Source organism: Eulemur rufifrons, chromosome 27, assembly GCF_041146395.1.
Source record: "Eulemur rufifrons isolate Redbay chromosome 27, OSU_ERuf_1, whole genome shotgun sequence".
Taxonomy (NCBI): Eukaryota; Metazoa; Chordata; class Mammalia; order Primates; family Lemuridae; genus Eulemur; species Eulemur rufifrons.
The window spans coordinates 22,897,289-22,919,883 of record NC_091009.1 but is presented as its reverse complement, the minus strand read 5'-3'; the positions used below and the strand labels follow the sequence as shown (position 1 = coordinate 22,919,883).

The window sequence follows — 22,595 nt, the reverse complement described above, 5'->3', positions numbered from 1 at the left end:
TAGGACATCGTTTGCCTTTGCATGACAATTTTGAACACTTTAATAAAAATATTAGTTGTTGTTCAGATATCTGAACCTAAAGGTTTTGCCGTGAGATACACATTTAATATTTTTCTCTCTTTAGATAATCGTATGGAAGAGATACAGTGATTTTAAGAAACTGCACAAAGAACTATGGCAAATTCACAAAAACTTATTCCGACATTCAGAATTATTTCCTCCCTTTGCTAAAGGAATAGTGTTTGGTAAGTGATTATTTTGAAATTGGAATTTTAAAAAAGTGATGATTAGCTAATTATGCGTATATGCTGAACCCTGACATTATTTCACTATTAAGTCAGAAGGCCTTTTTCTTATTAAGATAATTCACGTCAGTCAGCAAGCACTCGAAATTGTTTTTTCATGTTCTTGGTATAATTTCGTTTATTCAGAATACATTTTACTCTTCCTTTCCATGAAACAACAACAACTTCTATTACAACCAACCAAAAAAAACTGTAGAAACATAGGAAAAGACAATGTTTAATTATTCTAGTTCTGAAATTCTTTTTTTTTTTTTTTTTTTTTAAGATAAGTCTCTCTTTTGTGTGTTTTTATGACACCTTTCTCAGAATACGCATTGTTGTGGTTTGAGGCACCTTGTGCAAATATGGACGTTTTGGAATGATACTCTGGGTATATTATTGGTTGAGTTACAACTATTAGATTTCTAGTGTTTCTGAGACCAGTCAAGTGAAAAAATACATTTGATAAAATTTTTATATTTTTATTTTTTGCTTTTGATAGGATTTTATATATTTGATCTAGAAAAGGCGGAAAATATGGAAAAACAAGCAAAAAATAATGACAGTGACAACAACAACAATAACCAAAAAACACTCAGGGAATAAACACGGTTATATGATTGATACTAAGGTGGTCCTACCAATCTTTTTTTTCAGTGTGGTTTGTGTATATATTCTCATTAACTTTAATTTAAAAAACGTTATATTACATGTATTGTTTTATAAGTTGCCTTTTTAAACAGCAGTTTATTGGGAATACTTTGCTATGTGAATACATATTCTTCTAGAACTGGGCTGCAGTTACTGGTGCCAAAAAGGTTGGGATAGCGAACACATTTATACATTGCTCTATTCATTTACTTACAACCCTGCATATATACATGTTATTTGCACATAAACACAACATATACATATTTTAGAATTCATGATATCTTTTGTGAAACAAATTTTCATATATTCAGTTTTTATATGTTCAATTGTATGTTTAGTTCTCTCTTCACCATTCTTCCCCCCCAATTTTGGGTTTCTGGTCTTGATTAGAAATGTTTACCAAAATCCTACATTTTCTTACAAGATGATTATTATAGTTTTAAAAAAAATTTAAAAAATAATTTGTGAGGAATTTATATTTGAATGGGGTGTCAGATGATGCTTTATTTCACTTTTTTTTTTTTTTTTTTTTTTGTTGAGACAGAGTCTCACTTTGTTGCCCAGGCTAGAGTGAGTGCCGTGGCGTCAGCTTAGCTCACAGCAACCTCAGACTCCTCGGCTTAAGCGATCCTACTGCCTCAGCCTCCCAAGTAGCTGGGACTACAGGCATGCGCCACTATGCCCGGCTAATTTTTTTATATAGATTTTTAGTTTTCCATATAATGTCTTTCTATTTTTAGTAGAGACGGGGTCTCGCTCAGGCTGGTCTCGAACTCCTGACCTTGAGCGATCCACCTGCCTCGGCCTCCCAGAGTGCTAGGATTACAGGCGTGAGCCACCGCGCCCGGCCACTTTTTTTTTTTTTTTTTTAGGTAGATAGACTTCTAAGATATCTTATTAGGTAATCTATCTTTTCCCCAGTGAAGTTGAATTACTGTCTTTGTTATGTATTAACTTTTCGTTTGAGTTGCCATTAATTAAGGATTTTCTCTTCTGTGGCTTTTATTTGTCTATTTTTTTTTTTTTTTTGAGACAGAGTCTCACTCTGTTTCCTGGGCTAGAGTGAGTGCCGTGGCGTCAGCCTAGCTCACAGCAACCTCAAACTCCTGGGCTCAAGCGATCCTCCTGCCTCAGCCTCCCGAGTAGCTGGGACTACAGGCATGTGCCACCATGCCTGGCTGATTTTTTCTATATATGTTTTTTAGCTATCCATATAATTTCTTTCTACTTTTAGTAGAGACAGGGTCTCGCTCTTGCTCAGGCTGGTCTCGAACTCCTGAGCTCAAACAATCCCCCTGCCTCAGCCTCCCAGAGTGCTAGGATTACAGGCATGAGCCACCGCGCCCGGCCTCTCAGCTGTGTTTTAAAGAGATTTCTTGGAAGCTACAATATAACTTTTGTTTATATTTTGTTTGTTAGAACTTAGTCCATGTCCACACCTAACTGTAAGGCAAGCTGGCAGTTGTACTCTTTTTTTCTGGGCTGCCATGTACCCAGTTAGAAATCAGGGCAGAAAGCAAGAATAAATATTTGGATAGCAACTGGTAACGTATTCCAGAGTAAATAAAACAGTATATACTGTATGTTAGGAGTCCTCTAATTCTGCCATCTCCAACCCCTGGGCCATGGACCAGTACCCGTCCATGGCCTATTAGGAACTGGGCCGCACAGTAGGAGATGAGTGGTGGGCAATTGAGTGAAGTTCTTCTGTATTTATAGCCGCTCCCCATCACTCACATCACTGCCTGAGCTCCTCTTCCTGTCAGATCAGCAGCAGCATTAGAGTCTCATAGGAGCGCGAACCTTATTGTAAACCGTGCATGTGAGGTATCTAGGTTGAGCGCTGCTTATGAGAATGTAATGCCTGATCTGAGGCGGAGCTGAGGTGGTGATACTAACTCTGGGGAGCAGCTGCAAATACAGATCATCATTAGTAGAGAGGTTTGACTACACAGAGACCATAGGAAATCAATTGCTTGCAGACTCGTATGAAAACCCTATTAGTGAGTGGCAAGTGACAATTAAACTGCATCTCGTGGCAGGCTTTATAGTGGCAAGTGAATTGATGTACTTCAGTTGTACAGCTGCATCTGGTGGCAGGCTTTAAGTCAGAATCCGACACTTATTGTAGTCCACGCTTGGCCTGTCTATGATTTTATTTACCACTTCTGTCTGTGCCTCTTTCTTACACTGGGCACTTGGCTTAGTCACAGTTTTGGTAAACCCAGAAGCTAACCCTAGCAAAAATGAGTAAAAAACAAACGTTGCCGGAGAGCTTCTTTAAAGAAGGGGAAGGACCCAATGATGAGGCAGCAGAAGACTCTAAGACTGCCAACAAAATGAAAGCTGCATTTAAAAGAAAATACTGAGAGTCCTACTTAAATTATGGGTTCATTGAAATAGGTGATTCACGTTTTCCAAGCCTGCTTTGTATAGTATGTGGCAACTGGCTACCCAGGGAAGCTACGAAACCTTCAAAACTGCTTTGCCACGTGGAGACTAAGCACCCTGCATTAAAAGACAAGCCTTTGGAGTTTTTTAAAGGAAAAAAAAAACGTGAACACGAAGAACAGAAGGCAATTATTGAAGGCCAGCACTTCATCGAATGTGTCTGCACTGAGAGCATCATTCTTAGTGGCTAACCGCATCGCTAAAGCTAGGAAACCCTTTACTATTGGTGAAGAGTTGTTCCTGCTTGCTGCTAAGGACATTTGCCATGAACTTTTAGGAGAGGCTGCAGTTCCAAAGGTGGCACATGTTGCTCTTTCTGCTAGTACCATAACTAGATGAACTAGCAGAGGATATCGAGGCACCATTGGTAGAAAGGATTAATGAGTCACTATAGCACAAAATCCAGGTTGACGAGTCTACCAATGTTGACAGCAAGGCAACAGTGCTTGTTTTTGTGTGATATATTTTTCAGGAGGATGTGCATGAGGATATGTTATGTGCACTTTTGTTGCCAACCAACACCCCAGCTGCAGAACTATTCAAGTCTCTGAATGATTGCATGTCAGGAAAACTGACTTGGTCATTTTGTGTCATTATGCATGGACAGAGTGGCTGCCATGACTGAACAGCTTTCTGGTTTGACTACTTGGGTCAAGGATGTCGCTTATGAATGTGAGTCTATGCACTGTGTTATCCATAGAGAAATGCTGGCTAGTTGAAAAATGTCACCTGAACTAAACAATGTTTTGCAGGATGTGATTAAAATTATCAACCACGTTAAAGTACGTGCCCTTAACTCACGTCTGTTTGCATGGCTCTGTGAGGAGAAGGACTCAGAGCACACACATCTTGTCTTACACACAGAAATGAGATGGTTTTCTAAAGGTAGATCACTGGCCAGAGTTTTTGAGTTACGAGAGCTGCTCCAGAGATTCCTTTTAGAAAAACGATCACCACTGCCAGCACATTTCAGTGACACAGAATGGGTCCCAAAACTTGCTTACGTGTGTGACATATTCAACCCGCTCAACAAACTCAATCTGTTACTTCAGAGGAGAATGACAGCTGTTGTTCAAGTCTGCAGATAAAGTGGCTGCATTCAAAGCCAAAGTGGAATCATGGGGGAAATGAGTGAACATTGGGATTTTTGACATGTTTCGAACATTAGCAGAGATTGTGACAGAGACTGAGCCAGGGCCTTCTTTCTCCCAGCTGGTGCACGATCACCTATCTCAGCTTTCAAAAGAGTTTCAGCATCACTTCCCAACCACAAAAGACCCGCAAACTGGGAAGGAATGGATTCATGACCCATTTGTGAATAAGCCAGGTGAATCAACTTTGTCTATGCTAGAAGAGGATCAACTGCTTGGGATCGCAAATGACAGTGGCCTTAAGAGTATGTATGAGACAACTTCAAATCTCCATACATTCTGGATTAAACTCAAGGCATAATATCCTGGGATTCTCACAAAAGCACTGAAAAGCCTGTTCCCATTTCCAACACCGTATCTTTGTGAAGCAGGGTTTTCTGCAGTGACAGCAGCCAAAATGAGATAACGGAGTAGACTGGACATAAGCAGCACACTTTGGGTGTCACTGTCTCCCATCGCCCGCAGATGGGACCATTTAGTTGCAGGATAACAAGCTCAGGGCTCCCACTGATTCTGCACTACAGAGAGTTGTATAATTATTTCATTATATATTACAATGTAATAATAATGGCAATAAAGTACATAATAAATGTAATGTGCTTGAATTGTCCTGACACATCTCCCCTTGTCTGTGGAAAAATTGTCGTGAAACCGGTCCCTAGTGCCAGAAAGGTTGGGGACTGCTGCTCTAATTGACTGACAGTTGCCAGCTAACTTTACTGAGCCCTGGGCTCCTTGATGATGCTGATAAAAGTCATAAACCCTTTCCCTAGGAAAATGTGTGTGTATATATATATGCACAGAATTCTGTAGGATTGTTTCCGGAACCCATCCATGAATTGTGTGGCCTAGGGGTCTATGTGTGAACCCACTGTTAAGATTTCCTGTTAGAGTGTTCCATTGTAAGACAGTTCTTTTTGGAAAGTTTTTCTGAGTTTTCATTATTCATTCATACAGTCAACAAAAATTTGCTAGCATGCTTTGTATGCTAGTCACCATGATAGCACTTGAAGATTCAAGGACACCATGATAAGTGCTTATTAAGTGCTTATTATGTGCCTTGCATGGAACTGGGAGTCTCAAGTACATTATTCATTTTCTCCATTTTACAAATGAGGAAATAATCTGCCTAAGGTTTTACAGCTAGTGAATGATAGAGCTAGCATTTGAACCCGGGTCTAATGCCAAACCTTCTTTTGTTTATCATGAAATACACCCTTTGCCATAACCACAAGACACATTGAATGGAGGGTATTTTAGTGGTTCAGTTTCAAATTCTTGCTTTGGGTTTTATAACTAGGGATCTTTTGTGCCTCAGTTTTCTGCTAACACTCTGGAAACACTTAAAATGTTTAAGTATGTGATGATGCTACTCTTTTGATTTTGTATTTTTTTTGAATCTGTATTGCAATCAGTATGATACGTGACATGTGACAAATGCCAACTGGTAGTCTAATCTAAGTAGTACAAATGATCATATTTGAAAATGTCTTATCAGCATTCAAATTGTATATATCATTTAAAAAATTCTATGAAAACCACCTTTCGATCACCTTGTAAAGCAGAACTATCTGGTGCTCTGTGTGTTTTCTTTTTTCTTACAAGCATGCTGTCATGTACGCTGACAGCATCACACATGGAGTTCAGCATAAAAGCTTTTTGCTTCAAGCTGAGGTTTTTGACCCCACTGATAATACAGATGTTCTCATAATTTCCTCTCTTCCGCCCCTTTATAAATCAAAAAGAGTAGAAAAGGGAAAATTATGTGAGTAATTACAGTATGAAATTACTATAGAAAACCATTTGAGTTCTTTAAAATTCTCTTTTCAACTTTAGTTTCAAATCACCAGCTTCTTAAATGGTAAGTTTCTTACATTGACAGGCCCTCGATTATGAATGCACCATTTATTTATCAGTTGACACCTCTGGCTCTTGTTTTATCAGAAACATTATTTTCTTTTCTAGTGAGCATACTGCTGATTCTAATTGTAGAGACTAGATTTGACTTCAGGAGTTTGCATTAAAGTACAGCAAATAGGCAGTGGTGAGCCTGCTGCTGTTTTCTAATCTGTGGATATAAAGTATCATAAACCAGTGTTTGATCATTCTTTCCTCAAGTGTTGATTCTTATTCAATTCTAGGGCGATTTGATGAAGCTGTCATTGAAGAGAGAAGACAGTGTGCTGAAGACCTGCTACAGTTCTCTGCCAATATTCCCGCTCTTTACAACAGTAAACAGCTTGAAGATTTTTTCAAGGTTTGGTTATCTTTCTGGAGTTATGTATGTGTTATTAAATACTTTTATTTTCTAATTTGTAGTAAAGTGAAATAGAAAATGCTATTCACTTTTGAATTTCATCATTCACTAAAAATGTAGAAATTAATAGCTAAATAACAATTTCTGTGGAATATCTTCTATTTTTAGTGTATATAAATATATATTTTTAAGAGACGGGGCTTGCTGCATTGCTCAGGCTAGAGTGCAGTGGGTGTTTGCAGGTGTGGTCATTGCGCGCCATAGCCTGGAACTGATGGGCTGAAGCAATCCTTCTGCCTTAGCCTCTAGAGAGTTTTTTTTTTTTTTTTTTTTTTTTTTTTTTTGAGACAATCTCTGTTGCCCGGGCTAGGGTGCCGTGGCATCAGCCTAGCTCACAGCAACCTCAAGCTCCTGGGCTCAAGCGATCCTCCTGCCTCCCCCTCCCGAGTAGCTGGGACTACAGGCATGCGCCACCATGCCCGGCTAATTTTTCCATATATATTTTTAGCTGTCCATATAATTTCTTTCTACTTTTAGTAGAGACTGGGTCTCGCTCTTGCTCAGTGGTCTCGAACTCCTGAGCTCAAACAATCCTCCTACCTCGGCCTCCCAGAGTGCTAGGATTATAGGCGTGAGCCACCGTGCCTGGCCCTCCAGAGTATTTTTGATTTATAGATTTAAAAAAATTGATATAAAGAGCTTAGAGATCTAATTCACTCTATCATAATTTCAATATATTTTAAAAAATTAGGTATCATGAAACTCCAGCAGTTATCCTCATTCTTTGAGGTGTCTTTCAGTGACAGATTTCTCTTTGGAATATAAACCAGTACAAGTCCATATTAAACTTGTTATAATTACATTGATTTGTTTAAAGATATAACAAAAAACACTACACGGTTTTAGAGAGTAGGCCAGTGCAAGTTATATTACCTAAGATCATTGGATATTAGTGTTTTTAGTTTCTTGAAATGTAATGCTTTCATTCTAATTTCTTTACCATTTTTAATAATCATTTTTTAACTTATTTTGAACGGAACCTGTGTAAGTTGTCTGTTGGTGTCATTGTCTTTACCACATTTTTCTTGTTCTATTTAATTAACCTTCTAGAAAAAAGCTAACTACTTGTGCCATATTTTTTTTCCATCTTTAACTAGAATCTACCCATTTCTATAAATTAAATTTCTTAGAATATATAACTAGCAATATATGTAAGTAGTGGGATATTTAATTTTTCTGATCCTAGTGGGTCTACATAAGGAATTTATTTTTTATGGCCTGTTGTAGTTTACTGAAGAAAGTTGATTTTTTGAAAGACATTGCAGACTTAATGACTTATAGTAACAAATAAAAATAGTAATAGAAAAGCTCATAGTAATAACAAGCTTCCTGATGATTGACATTGTTGCTTAATTTTTCATTGCTGTGCGGACTACATTGAAATCATAAATTTGGCTTCTGCTTATAACCCAGTGCAGATCTTTAGAATAAAGGCCAAATCAAATTGACAAAGTATTTAGCTCTTTGCTGTTCTCTGTTATAGTTGTTTCTATGTGGCAGGAAGTCTATACTTATAGAAAAAGGAATTATTACTAAGCAAGAAGGATATTACTTTATAGAAATAGTGAAAAGTAGTCACGTACATTAACATGTGCCACAGGGCTAAAAAATTTAGTCTAGGGATTATGGAAGTCAGATTGTACTTTAAATAATTTAAATAAAAGTTACCTGTTCATTCTAGTTCTTTTGGATCTGGGAATTCCTGACTGTAACTGATGCTGGAAGTCTCTTGTTTTTAGACTTTGTGAAGCGAGCCACTCATTTTTAGGGTTTGTGAAAGATTGACAGTGTAAGAGGAGTCAAGCTAATCTTGGAAAATACCTTGAAACTATCTTAAGTAGCGTGCTGGGCAGGAGCAGGATGCTGGTTTGGGAATGTCACAACAGTGATATTCAGTCTTAAATAGAGATAAGAAAATATGGTCTTTGAAGGTTATTTAGCTTCAAGCAAAACAAAAAAAGAAAAAAGAGAAAACAAAGCTCACCATGTTAACTTAAACAAAAAAGAGATTTGTCTTATACAGCAAGAAGTCTGAATGAGGAATGTAGTCCAGGGCTGGTACAGAGCTCAATAGTGTTATCAAGGATCTAGGTGTCTGGGTTTGGGTGTGAAAAGCAAAGGACCAAAAGAAGCATGCCAGTTTTTAAAAGCTTTCCCAGAAACACTATCTAGAGATAGTCCTTCTTATATCTCATTGGCCAGAACCAGGTCACATGACTATCTTTACTTTGGAGGACTCTGGGAAGGTGACTCTTAGCTTTCTAGTTCTGATCATGGATGAAGGTGGGGAAGGAAGGTTTTGGGGTAGCCAGTCTACAGGTTGTGCCACAATATCATAGTTTTTTTTTTCTCTGTAAAAACACTGATGATACCACATGCAAACGACCGTATAGCCACTTGCTTAGATTGAACCTTTAAAAAAAAAGCACATACATAAGACTTCTATTACCCATCACTCAGCTTCAAAAATTAGCTGTATATTGCCAGACTTGTTTTATCTATACCTTCCCACCCCATACTCTTTACTGACTATTCATTTTTAAATTTTTTACAGTTTCGACATACCTTAAATCTTACCAATTGTAAGTATAATTCACTGACTTTCAGTAAATTTAAAAAGTTGTGCATCTTTCACCAGCATCCAATTTCAGAGGATTTCTATTACCTCAAACATGTTCTCCGCCTACTTACTAGTGATCTCCTTTCCCATCCCCAGCTCTGGGTGGCCACCTGTTTCTGTCTGTAGATTTGCCTTTTTTTGACGTTTCAGATAGATGGAATCATACAATATGTGGCCTTTTGTTTTTCACCTGCAAGCATAATGTTTCTGAGCTTCATCCAAGTTATGTATCAGTATTTCATTCCTTTATATTGCTGAATAGTATTTTAGTATATAGATTACAACACTTTTTTTTTTTTTTTTTTGAGACAGAGTCTCACTCTGTTGCCCAGGCTAGAGTGAGTGCCGTGGCGTCAGCCTAGCTCACAGCAACCTCAAACTCCTGGGCTCAAGCGATCCTCCTGTCTCAGCCTCCCGAGTAGCTGGGACTACAGGCATGCGCCACCATGCCCGGCTAATTTTTTCTATATATATTTTTAGCTGTCCATATAATTTCTTTCTATTTTTAGTAGAGGTGGGGTCTCGCTCTTGCTCAGGCTGGTCTCGAACTCCTGAGCTCAAATGATCCGCCCACCTCGGCCTCCCAGAGTGCTAGGATTACAGGCGTGAGCCACCGCGCCCGGCCTTGAGCTTATTTTCCAGTGCTTATTCATGTATCTTCTTTGGTGAAATATCTATTAAGATCTATTTTTTGATCGGGTGCTTGTCTTATTGAATTGTAAGAGTTGTGAATATATCCTGGCTAAAAGTCCTTTATCAGATACATGATTTGTAAGTATTTTCTCCCAATCTGTAACTTGTGTTTTCCTTTTCTTAATGGTGTCATCTGACGTACAAAAGCTTTTAGTTTTGATAAAATATAATTTATTACTTTTTTCTTTTTTGGGTCATGCTATTGTTATATCCAAGAACTTTTTGATTAATCCAAGATCATAAAGATTTTTCTCCTATTTTTTTCCTAGAAGTTTTAATCTTACATTTAAGTCTGTGATCTGTTCTTAGTTAATTTTTGTGTGTAGTGTGAAGTAGCAGTCTAAAATCATCTTCGACGTGTGAATATCTAATAGTCTCAGCACCATTGAAAAGACTACCCTTTTCCCATTGAATTGCTTTGGCACTGTTGCTGAAAATAAATTCTAAAGGTGTTGGCTTATTTCTGGACTGTTGGTGTGTTCTCTTAATATATGTGCCTGTTCTTATGCCAGTACCATACCCTGGTCATTGTTGCTGTTTAAACACTTGTGCCAGTATATACTTCCCACTTAATGCTAATGATTCTTTGTGTTTTAAAGTCTAAGCAGTTCTTAAGTTTGCCCTGGCTGTTACTTTGAGGTCTCTTGTATTTCCTCTGTGCCTGCATACCACCATCCCATGGTTTTCCAGATATTTGTGGATAGCTTGGTCCCTCTCTGGTCTCTCTTACTGGATGGGTAGCCAGCTTATTAAGATGCCTCTGTAGCCGTATTATATTCTGGATCTCTCTGCTATATGACTGGTCTTTTGCTGACTGCAACTTCAGGCTTGTTGAATCCATTGGTCCTTGCCATTCATTTGGCCCTGAGATTGCTGCTATTACTGATAACGTTTGTGTGGGGTGGGTTTTTTCCTGCTTTGCTTCAGTCCAAATCATGTCAGCCCCTTCTGGAAGGGAGTCTGCTCGTTTTCAAGGCTAGTCTTCATATGTTTGCTGTGGCAACCCTGCTGAGATGGGGAATGGTAGCACCCCCAAGCGAGAACATCACAGGCATGCATAGTTCTTACCTGTGGTTCTGTGGTTTTTCATGAGCAACACTATTTCATTTGTTTTATACTTTGGTCTATTTCCAGAGCCCTCAGTGGTTGTTTTGGCAGATTTCTCCAGTTTTATTATTGCCTTTTAGGGAAAGCACTTGCTGATATACTCACTCCACCTAGATGGACTTTTCATTAACAAAAAAGTATGAGATGCTATGTAATGTGAAATTTTTTTACTGCATTCTGAAGAATAACCAAAAGGTTATTGTTTTTGAACTAGAGATTTAAAATAGAATCGTGGTGTTATTTTCCTGCTGCATCCCTCTAGTTCCTATAGAACAGTTTTTTATGATTATTTTGTTTCGTTAAAGGTTTGTTCTTTATTTATTTTGTATAATACTGTTTATTAAACTGGATAAATAAAATATCTTTAGGATTATGAACTAAAACATTTTATATTTTTATTTTATTTTGTAAAATCTTTTAAATTTTAAATAGTAGACTATTTTTAGAGCAGTTTAGTATTGCAGAAAAATTGTCCAGAAAGTATAGTTTTCCCTTCTTCCTTACCTCCGCCTCCCAGTTTTCCCTGTTATTACTAAATAACCTTGATAACCGTACTTAATAACCTAACTAATAACATCTTACATTGGTGTGGTATATTTGTTACAGTTAATGAACCAATATATTGACATACCTATTGATTTTTTGAAAGCAATTGTAATCTAGTTTAATAGGTTAATATAGTAGTTTCTGTAAATCTACACATATACTCAGTTGAGATAACTTGTTTATTATTGATTTTTTTTTTTTTTTTTTACTCTTAATGACAATGAAACATAATTGTTCTGATCTTTTTAGGGTGGAATAATTAATGATGGTTCTGAATTAATTGGTCCTCCTGAAGCTTACTCAGATCCCCTCATTGATACTTTTCCTGAGTGTAGTACAGAAGGTAAGAGATTTTATTTTTTGTATTTCAAAGGTTTTGATTGCATAAGGCTATAATCATATCTGCGTTGCAAAAAAACAGATGTATATAGGAATTTGAGGATATTTCACTAATTCTAAGATTTTTTTCTTTTACATTAACATCACTGATATCTGACATTTAATTGGCAGCTTTTTTCTTTCTTAGTGGTATATAAAATAGTGGTTAATCCTGCAATTAATGGCATCTTAGATTTGATGAAATATGTCATAATGAGTAGTTTGGATTTATATTATTTAGTATAAAGATGCCTTACTGAAGTTTATGTAGCAGCATCTGACTTTTGGGCCATTAATTTCAAGACTGGCTTTAAAAATTTAGTCATTTACCCAGAAAGAATAAACCTAAGGTAGTTTTAGTGTTTTTGATATGTTTTCTAATAACATGAGTCTAAATCAAAGCGCTTTTTGTGCTTTTAATCACTTTAATTCAAGAATGCTTTATCTCTTGTTTTATTCCTCTATTAAGCCATACTTAGAATTTATAGGAAGCTTTAACTACATACCTTCTAGCTTTTGGATTTCCATAACTAGTTTTCTTTTAGGGAAGATCATGGAATTAAAAAAAAAGATCTGAGGATGGATGGTAGGGGTCCTTAAAAACAAAATAGATAATTAGATTTGTTTCAGGTGGCTTAGGTTTGGTTTATTAAAAGTAAAATAGTAGACAAAATAATATTTGTTGATCTCTTTGATGAGTAAGAGTTGATGGTAGAGGAGAACGCTTTATGACTCCTACCTGGGAGGCAGCCACGTCTCGCTGTAGAGCTGGTTTTGTGAGGGTTGGTACAGCTGTCGTACAGCAGCAGCCGCTTTGGCATAGATCTGTCGCAGCAAATTCCCGTCTTGATTTGGTAAGAGCAACGAGTTGCTGTCCATTCTGTGGGCTGATGTACTTAAATTTTTTTCTTTTGGTGCTGCCACATTAGAGAAATAGTTAGCTTTTATTCTTTCTCATTGTGCCTCCCTTTGACTTAAAAGCTAAGTTCGTTAATTTAACCTAGTGTTCTGTGTAATTCACGGGGGCCACCTGCCCAGGTGTCTCCTTTGGGCCCTCAATACCTTTGACTCCATCCTAATTCTGCCAGCGTCATAGAAAAATTTTGTTGACAGTAATTTTACTTGATGATCTGCCACGCTTTTTGGGGAAAAATTCTTCCCCAAATTCTTCATGACCTGACTTAATCAGAGATCCTTGCTAGGGTTGGAAAATCTAGTCCCTGCTTGGGACCCCAATGTAATTCTAAAGCTAGAACTAGTTTCCCTGGAAATTGACTTTTCTGGGTTAACTTGATCTGGCTGTTGCCTCAGTTTCCCTACTGCTGAGAAAGAGGAGTGTACATTTTCCACTTGTAAAACCATACTGATTATGTGTAATATCCAATAGAGAACAAGTAGGAAAGTTTATTCAATGAAGATTACAGCTCTTAGAGATGCAAAATGTTTCTTTTCTTTTCATTTTTTTGGTACAGGAATCGAAGATTGTGGGATGTGGGAGTGGCTATATTCTTTTAATGTCCATATCAAGCCTTTGTTATTAGGTGCGAGTCATGGTGAGAGAAGGGTATTTCAGGAGCCTATTTTGGTATAATGTAAATACTAAAATGGGAGTGGTGCAGAGATCTTTTAATCCTTTGCTGTAGTCTAGGAGAGAAAGGGAGGAACATTATTATTAGGAATGACTTTTCTGGGGATAGAGTTCTAAAATATTGAAGGTTGTTCAAGGTCATCAGGTGGCTGTATTAATGTTGAAGGAGATACACTCTAAAGCTAGGGTGAGCATATAATTTATTGTCCAAACTGGGACACTTCTGAGAATTAGACAGTGCTATTAATAATTATACCAAGACCACAAGCATGATACAGGACTGTCTTAGGCAAACAGACTGTCTTAGGGTAAGGGTGACCCTACCTAAAGCAGAGTTTACCTCTGAAGTTTCAAAAAGATGCGTTTCTTTGGAAGGATTTATCTTTTAGTAGTGTGCTTTTATGAGAGAAATTGGGGCCAAGATTTCTGTTAAAAACACAGAAAAAAGAGTTATGACACCTAAAAGGAATATTGACATTTTATCCTGTCAGTGCAGTTGAATTTTTCAACCGTATTACTATCTCTCAAACACACTGTGATCCATAGAGAATGAAAAACATGGCACTGGAAATGCTGTTAATGCTTGTGTTTTTTTCTCCCCTCCCTTTCAAAGCTGTTATGCTTGGCTAATTAATCCTGCTGAAAGAGACCAGGTTGACAAATACGGATAGATCAAAGTGTCAAATTCACTGCAAATTCATTGTTATTTGAGAGAGAAAATGGCTTTTAAATATCATGAGATTGCCTGGCATGGTGGGAAAGTGGGAGATTTACTTTCCATCACAAGGTCTGCAAACTCCAGAGGCAACCAGGGGAGAGGGCATCTACTAGCAAAAGAGCAGGAAAGCTAGCAGCCAGCCGGGGCCCACAGGTACGCAGTGAGATGGAGGGTGGCAGAGGGATTACGGTGGCAAATGCTCGTGGTTTGGATTGAGAGCCAAAATGTGAGGAGGTGATTCACTCCACAACAGCTCCTCTGAGTGTACTATTTTAAATGGTGTTTTGAAGGTGGATTGTCATTTTTCATACCGTGATTTAGTTTGGCGGTGGAGTGAGCCAGAGGGGCAAGTCTTAATTAGTCTGCTGTTTCAAGGTCCTTCAGTTACAGTTAGAATGACATGACAAGTTTATCACTTCTCTGAGAACAGATGTAGAGGCTAAGTGATCATTATTTTTGTTAGTACTTTAAAAATGTGAGCAGCAGATCCCAATTTACTTTGAAATGAAAGTTTTCCAAGGAAAACATGAAGCCCTGCATTTCTGTTTTTTTAAATTACAGTTCATTTATAGTAGAGTGGGATAGAGAAACCCCTTTAAGTTTTCATAAAATCAAGAATTTGGTGATAAACTGGTAAATATATTTTATTTAATGTGAAACTGAAATTTTTTTTCCTCTCTTTTTTTTTTTGCTTAGGAATTCTCAGAGACCATGAAACTGAAAATTAATGAAATTATTTAGTAGGTTTTTAGACAAAAAGTTAATACTGTTTTACATTAATTAAATGAAATGCTGGTTAGTCTTTATCTCCTTTGTTCCAAGAGATTAACTGTATTTTCTCAAAGATGAAAGAAGATCTTATTGGTTGCTAACATCTTATTTCCATTTTAAACTTCTATCTTTTTGTTGAATTAAATTTAGCTATGAAGTTACTCTGACATTCGTGGAAACCTGCCCAAATTGGTGCATGGGAACGAAGCTTCTTGACATGTTTCTCTCATCTGTTGGCCTGTTTGAAGGATGTAGGTTGCTTTATTGCCATGCTGGCCTTGATATCAGAGCCTTTGATGTTGGTATGGTCTCATCTGGTAACCTGTGTCATTTCCTCTTCCTAATACATTACATGATTTCCTTTTCAGTTTTGGGAGGGACGTTTTCCAGGTTCATGCTGCAAATAAAAGAAAATAATTTGGTGATCATAACTACAAACAAATTGAGAGATCAGCTTTTTATGTGTAGCAGATCTTAAGAGTGAATATTCTTAAATGTCTCATGGAATAGCAAAATCCTAACCCTTTTTTTGGCTGTAAATTATGGAATAAGAACTCCCCAATTGCTCATTATGACAATTATGGAGACAAGAAAGGATCTAGTAAGCTGTCCTGGGTTAGCCATTTTAGAGAAATTGAAATATACATTTTGAGGATAGCATCTGTTGCTGGTCTTTGTAAGAGATCCCTTAAAATGACATTAAACCCAAGATTTATATGTTTATTTGATGGCAGGGTAATAATTCTTTTCCGTATATAAAAAACATGAAGATTATGGTTAAACTGTGTTAAATTGAATGTTGTTGATTATATTTAAAACATGGGGACTAATTGGAAAGATGTATAGTTACTTGGAAAAAAAACTTCTGTTTCAAAATGCCATTTATTTTCTCTTTATTTGTGTTATTTTCATTTACTGGATTTAAAGTTGATGCTTTGAGGCAGTATAATTTTAAACAGGAATATTCTTCAGTTGATTGGCTACTTTAAACTAAATCTGTTTTTAAGATAAACGTAAAATCTATGCACTGCACTACACAGTTTTGTGTAAAATGACAAAATATAGAAAATCTAAGTAATTTAAATTTAAAATAGAATTTAGTGCAAATGTCCACTAGGTGGCACCATGAGAACTCTAAATCTTGTTACTGGTATTCTTCTGGGTCCTCCTGTATTAGGTATGTTGGAGTATCTGCGCTTACTCAGCTTGAAGAAACTGTTTTTTCTCTTAAGGGCTTAGTTACTCTATTTTATTCACTGTCCCTTATTAATTGAATTTGCTTTGGTGGAGGTACTTAAAATAAATAGGAAAAAAGAACAAGTCATTTTACTCAAGATAAACACAAATGAGAATGTGTCAGTATTTGTAAGTATGTATGCAAATTAAACAAATGATACAAATTATAAATATTGACTCTTAACCCATGAGATATTGAGAATAAATATTGGACATTGAGAGTTTAGGCGTTGGGTGGGGCAAATAACAAAAAATTCATGGTATGTCTGGGAATCCAGGTTTTGGAGTAGAAGCAAACATTAGAAATAATATAATTAAATCTCTTACAGCTAAAAAGTTAGAATTTCAGGGAAGTTAAGCCTTGTGCTAAGGTACTCCAGGTATGTGATAGTCCTTACAGAACTACATTTTGAAATGAAAAGAGTTAATTTTATGAAGGGGCTGCAGAGAGAATACGTATTTGGTATAGAAAGCTCAGCGTGAGCTACTTGCCTATGGGGGACAGGCTGGATATCCTGGAGTCTAGAGAAGGTATGGAGAGTAGCAGAATAAAAAGTTCATTGTGTGAAAGGGGAAGCCAAGTGATACTTCTTTATTGTTCATGATAAGATAACAGTATTAGGGTTGTAATTATGACTGCTGTGTTGTTTTCTGAGCTTATTCTGTTTGCATCAAATATACGATAGCTGTTTTGATGTTCTTTTTATAAAATTTGAAGAGTGAGGCATAGACATGTCCCAAGGATGTTATAAAAATGTGAAACATCAAAGGAATGGTTCTTTTTAGTAACAATAGCTATTACTAAATGATGAGTAGGGAATCAGGTACAGGAATCTTAACTAGCATTAAGCTTTAGATTTAGATGTCTATTTAATATCATATTTATAAAGGCTGTTTCTTAATGGTAATGGATATGTATGTCTTCTACCTCAGGGTAACCTTTGTTCTGTTGGCTAGATATCTTGCTTTGTGCATGAAGCATGAGTCATTGCTACTAGGAAAAATAGAAATTCCCTTTTGTTGACTATGGCAATATTTGAACCTCAGGGCTCAGTGAAAGCTATCAGCTAATAATAATGAGGCCAGGTATTTTATATATAGTCACCCATGAGAGACCACCTGTTGTTCTAAAGGAAACTGATCTCTTTTTACAGATGGTCTTCAAATACAGATTTTTGATAGTTTATAGTATAAAGATTTATTCTATGGCAACTCAACCTTTTCCCCTGGGGCCTGTCTTTCAGAGATGGTGTCCTAGACAGATTTCACTATACTGCCCTACTCTGAGCAGTTCAAAGCACAGAGGTAAGGGTAGGTAGGTGAACTGGGATGCTAAATAAACCCCTCATGTCTGTAGCTGCTTTTTAACAAGTCACCTGGGGCCCTCTAATAGCCCTGAGACTTGAATCTCTGTGATATGAACCTGGAGGGAGAACGCTTTCATAGAACCTTTGACTTTTTCCCCTTGTATCACTTCCAAAAAAAGCTTAGGTTTTTACCTTGATGGTGTTGGTGAAGGATGCACCTTTTACTCTCATGATGGCCCAGAGGGCCCCTTTAAGTATGGATCGACTTCAGCTTGGTTTAACTTTTGACAAACAGTCTCTATATTGTATCAGATGTCAGTGGTTACCCTGCCTTATCCACAATGTCCTTCCTACTTACCCAAAGAGAACTTGTCACTTGCTTATTGCTTCCTATATCTTATTTATTAACTTCCTTTCTGGGTTTTAGGGAGCTAGTCTCCACTTTATGTAATATTGATACGTAGTTTTATATAAAACAAGTTGAATTATAGGACTTTGATTTTTGGAAGCTGAATAAGTACTGTATTAAGCAGATGTATTAAGGGTATAAGACAAACTAGGCACTCAGTATTTATATGTAATATATATATATAAATGAGATTCATTGCTGTGGTGGTAAAGGGAGCTTTAAAAACGTTATCTTCCTTTCCTTGAGCTGGTTGGAGAATACTTCATTGAGAAAAAGGGAATTTAGAAATTGCTCAAATGTGGAAGAGAAAAATATCAGCGAGTACTAGAAGCTGATTAGTTGTAGTGAGTGTATGGTCTATATGGTTGGCCTTTTCAGGCATGGTAGGGTGCAATTTAAGAGGAGAATTAAAGGAATAAGTAAGGTAGGCAAGGCAGAGGTGTCAGGGGTTAGCCTGCTTTAAACAGATCAGTCTTTATAATCATGTCTGCTTAAGTGATGAATTTCTTGGCACTGGCTGCGGGATGATCCATATAGGTTTATATTTCATAAATGATGCCTGTATAAATTTCTTTATACTCAAAGAAATTCTCAATTTTAGCCCTTGCTGCATATCTTTTGACATCTTTCAGTTACCGAATTTAAGAGCTTACCACACACAAAGAATATTATTAAATCCTATTACAGAACCACCTATAATCCCACCATACCTAGAAAATCACTATTAATATTTAGCATATCTTTCTATCCTTTTTTTCTGGGTTTGTTTTAAAATTAGAGTTCTAGTATATGTACTCTTTTGTAGTTTGTCATTTTTGCATAATATGGCAAATACTTTAGCATTAAACATTCTTCTATAACATTATAGCTATATGACATTTTATCATAGGGCAGTATCATAATTTCCCATTGTTAGGAATTTGTGTTATCTCCAAATTTTTATTAATTTTTGTGATGGACATTCTTGTATATAGGTCTTTTTGTATGTCTTTGTTTTTGGTATAAATTACTGAATTTCTGGGTGTGAAAGATAAAGCAGTTTTTGTGCTTTTGATATGAATCGCCGTATTGTCTTCTAAAAAGTGTTAAACCAGATTTCTTTTTGCTTCCCTTTGCTTCTCCTGATTTGGCTAAAAAATTCCTCTTCCTAACTAACCTGCTAGTTTTTTTGTTTGTTTGCTTGCTTTTAAAGATTATTCATTTAGAAATTAGAGTTTGAAAAGGGAAGACTGTACAGAATATTCACTTACTTAATTTTACTATCTGACTTTCTCCCCAGGTTCCCTGATGATCTTACTTTTTTGATCTAATTTCATTTAATTATGATTCTCATTGTTAATAAAATAAGGTTGGAAAGGTAAGAGGAAGTATGACTATGTTACTAGATTTTTGTGGTCAAAAGCCAAGAAACTGAGTATACATAACTCTATCCTCTTTCCCTTTGGTATTATTGTTCTTGTTAGAGAGGAAAATCAGGCAAAGCATGAAACAGGACAATGTGATAGATGATGTGAAGGTTATAGTGACAAGACACCGGAGAACAGACAAAAGGTCTATAATACAGCATTTCCTTTCTTTTGTGATTAGCTGTATAAGCCAGAACTTTTTCCCCCCAACTTTGTTTATTAATTTCAGTGGACTAGGTTATATAATGGCACCATTTAAGGAAACAAATTTGCCTTGAAATACATAAAATATTTTTAAATTATTTAAGAAAAAATCTCTTTAAAGTTTACATATATTTCTCAAAATAGTAGATAAGTAACTTTATAGATTGCTGTAAAAGATTTTGATTATGAAGCACTGTTTGTATGGCTGAAATATCAGAAAACTGAAAAGATTTCCACTAGGTTCAAGGAACCTCATTTGAGATTGTGGGTTTAATGAAATCTGTTTCTTTTTGGGACTGGATTTAGTTCTTTTTGGGCATTCTAAGGATTTGGAAAAAAGTTGAAAATGAGGATATATTGGCAGGATGCCACAGTAGTGTCTAAAGCTGATTTAAAATTTGAGCTTAGCTGCAGGAACATGTTTTTACTCAGACTTACTTTATTTGGTATGAAGTAAGTGATTTGAGTCTAAAATAGGGGTTGGCAAACTATGGCCCATGGACCAAATCTGGCCTGCTACCTGGTTTTGTATGGCTTACAAACTAAGAATGGTTTTTACATTTTTAAATGGTTGAAAAAAGTTAAAAGAATATGATTTTGTGATGTGAAAACTACATGGAATTCAAATTTCAATGCGCATAAGCAAAGTTTTACGGGAGCATAGCCATGCTTATTCATTTATGTATTGTCTATGGCTGCTTTTGTGCTACAGTAGCAAAGTTGAGTAGTTGTGGCAGAGACCCTAAGTAGCCTGCAAAGCCTATAATGTTTACTTTCTGGCCCTTTATGGAAAAAGCTAGCCAATCTCTAATTTAGAATTGCATAGTTTAATCCACCTTTAATTTTGATTTAGTATATAATCCTGAGGAAATTATTTTCTTTTTAATGTATTTTCTGCGAAACTTGGCAGTTAATGTTCAGTGGTGATGCAGATCTCATATTCGTTCCCTGTTTTTTTATATAACCCCATTGTCAATCTTATTTAATGATATAGATCAGTGGCTCTCACACTGTGACCTTCAGATCCGTGGGTGTTCCTCAGATCTTTTCAGGGGGTCCACAAGGCAAAACCTATCTTGATAATAATGCCAGGATATTCTTTGCCTTTTCACCATGTTGACATTTGCACTGATGAAGCAAAAGCCATGGTGCCTAAAACTGCTGTGCCTGGGCTTGAATCAAGACAGGGGCACCAAACTGTAACAGTATTCATTGTACGTACTTGTAAAACCAATACTAATTTCTCCTATGAATGTCCTAGATAATGCAGTAAAAACTGTTAATTTTATTAGATCTACACCCTTAGTACACGTGTTTTTAATAATCTGTGTGAAAAATGAGAAGTATACTTAAAGAACTCTGTATACTGAACTCCCATGGTTGTCTTGAGGAAAAGCATTTGTTTAGTTGTTTGAGCCATTTGCTGAACTAACTGCTTTTTTCATGAGATGCTATTTTGCTTGAAAGAACAATCAACAAACTGTCATTATTCAGACTGGGGTATTTGGCCAATTTTTTCCTGAAAGTGAATGAAGCAAGCTGAGACTTCAAGGAGAACAACTGATAGTATTTGTTGCCAATGATAAAATTCAGATTTTCCACCTAACATTAGGATTTTTAGATAATTTCTTACTGCCATTTTGGGTTTGGCAGTTTCTCAATACTTAAAAATTTTCTTATGAGATCAGTGGTGATATTAACAAATTTTTTTTTTTTTTGTGATATTGTAATAATAAAATGTGGTTTCAACATTTGGAAGATCTGTGTAACTCAGGGAACCAGTGTTTTCAAAATGACCAGTGTGTGATGTTACAAACTCACGTGCAGGTAAAAGATCCATTCAGCGTGCGAGATAGACTATGGATTCGAAAGTAACAGAAATGGAAATTTCATTGATAGAATTTTATATTCCACATTGCAACTAAGCTTTAAGAAACTACCACTTCTAGAATTTGGGTGTAGTATCAAAGAACAATATCCACAATTATCTGGAAAGGCTACTAAAATACTTGTTTCTTTTGAAGTTACATTTCTATGTGGCATTTTCTTCATATTTTCCAAGTAAAACAACATATGACAATAGATTGTGAGTGGAATCAGATATGAAAATATAGCCATCTTCTGTCAAGCCAGACATTAATAAGATTTGCAAAAAATGTAAAACAGTGTCACTTCTTGTACTAAATTCTTTTTGTTTTGGAAAATACAGTTATTTTTCATAAAAATTATGTTAACATGTAATAGGCTTTAATGTTTCATTTAAAAATTTTTCTCAGACTTATTTTCTAAATATAAATATTGGTAAATATTTACAAATATAATCCATATAAGCAACAGATTTTTGGAGTCCACAATCTACATTTTTAAAAGTGTAAAGGGAAGTCCTGAGACCAGAAGGTTTGATAGGTGTTATAGATTATGATCTGACCATGAAGTTAGTTATGTGAACTGGGAGAAGGAATTTTCACTATCAAATAATCAGTCGCACCTATTACTCATTTTTTGTCTGAAAACTAGGATGCAGATGTGGACTGAAGTTCTTTCCAAATGCTTGTGGAAGAGGCTGAGACAAAAATGTTTAAAAATTCAGTCTTTAAAAAAACCCAAATAGCTTACATTTTTCAGATATGGATGACTACCTAAAAGGACACCTCTGAGGATGCATTGTATAATTGTATATAATTACAGGTTGAATGTCCCTAATCTTAAAATCTGAAATCTGAAATACTTCTGGTCCTAAGCAGTCTGTTATGCTTTA

At 36.2% G+C, this 22,595-nt stretch overlaps 1 protein-coding gene across 4 annotated transcripts in view; it reads left to right on the top strand.

The window, feature by feature from the left end:
• The window catches only part of RPS6KC1 (ribosomal protein S6 kinase C1), a 124,352-nt gene that overhangs the window by 12,487 nt on the left and 89,270 nt on the right, over nt 1-22,595 (top strand). For all 4 annotated transcript variants that reach the window (XM_069459345.1, XM_069459347.1, XM_069459346.1 and 1 more), the window contains 3 exons: nt 125-245; nt 6,679-6,794; nt 12,070-12,163. In XM_069459345.1, coding sequence (XP_069315446.1) covers nt 125-245; nt 6,679-6,794; nt 12,070-12,163 — 331 coding nt within the window. The remainder of the gene's footprint in view (nt 1-124; nt 246-6,678; nt 6,795-12,069; nt 12,164-22,595) is intronic.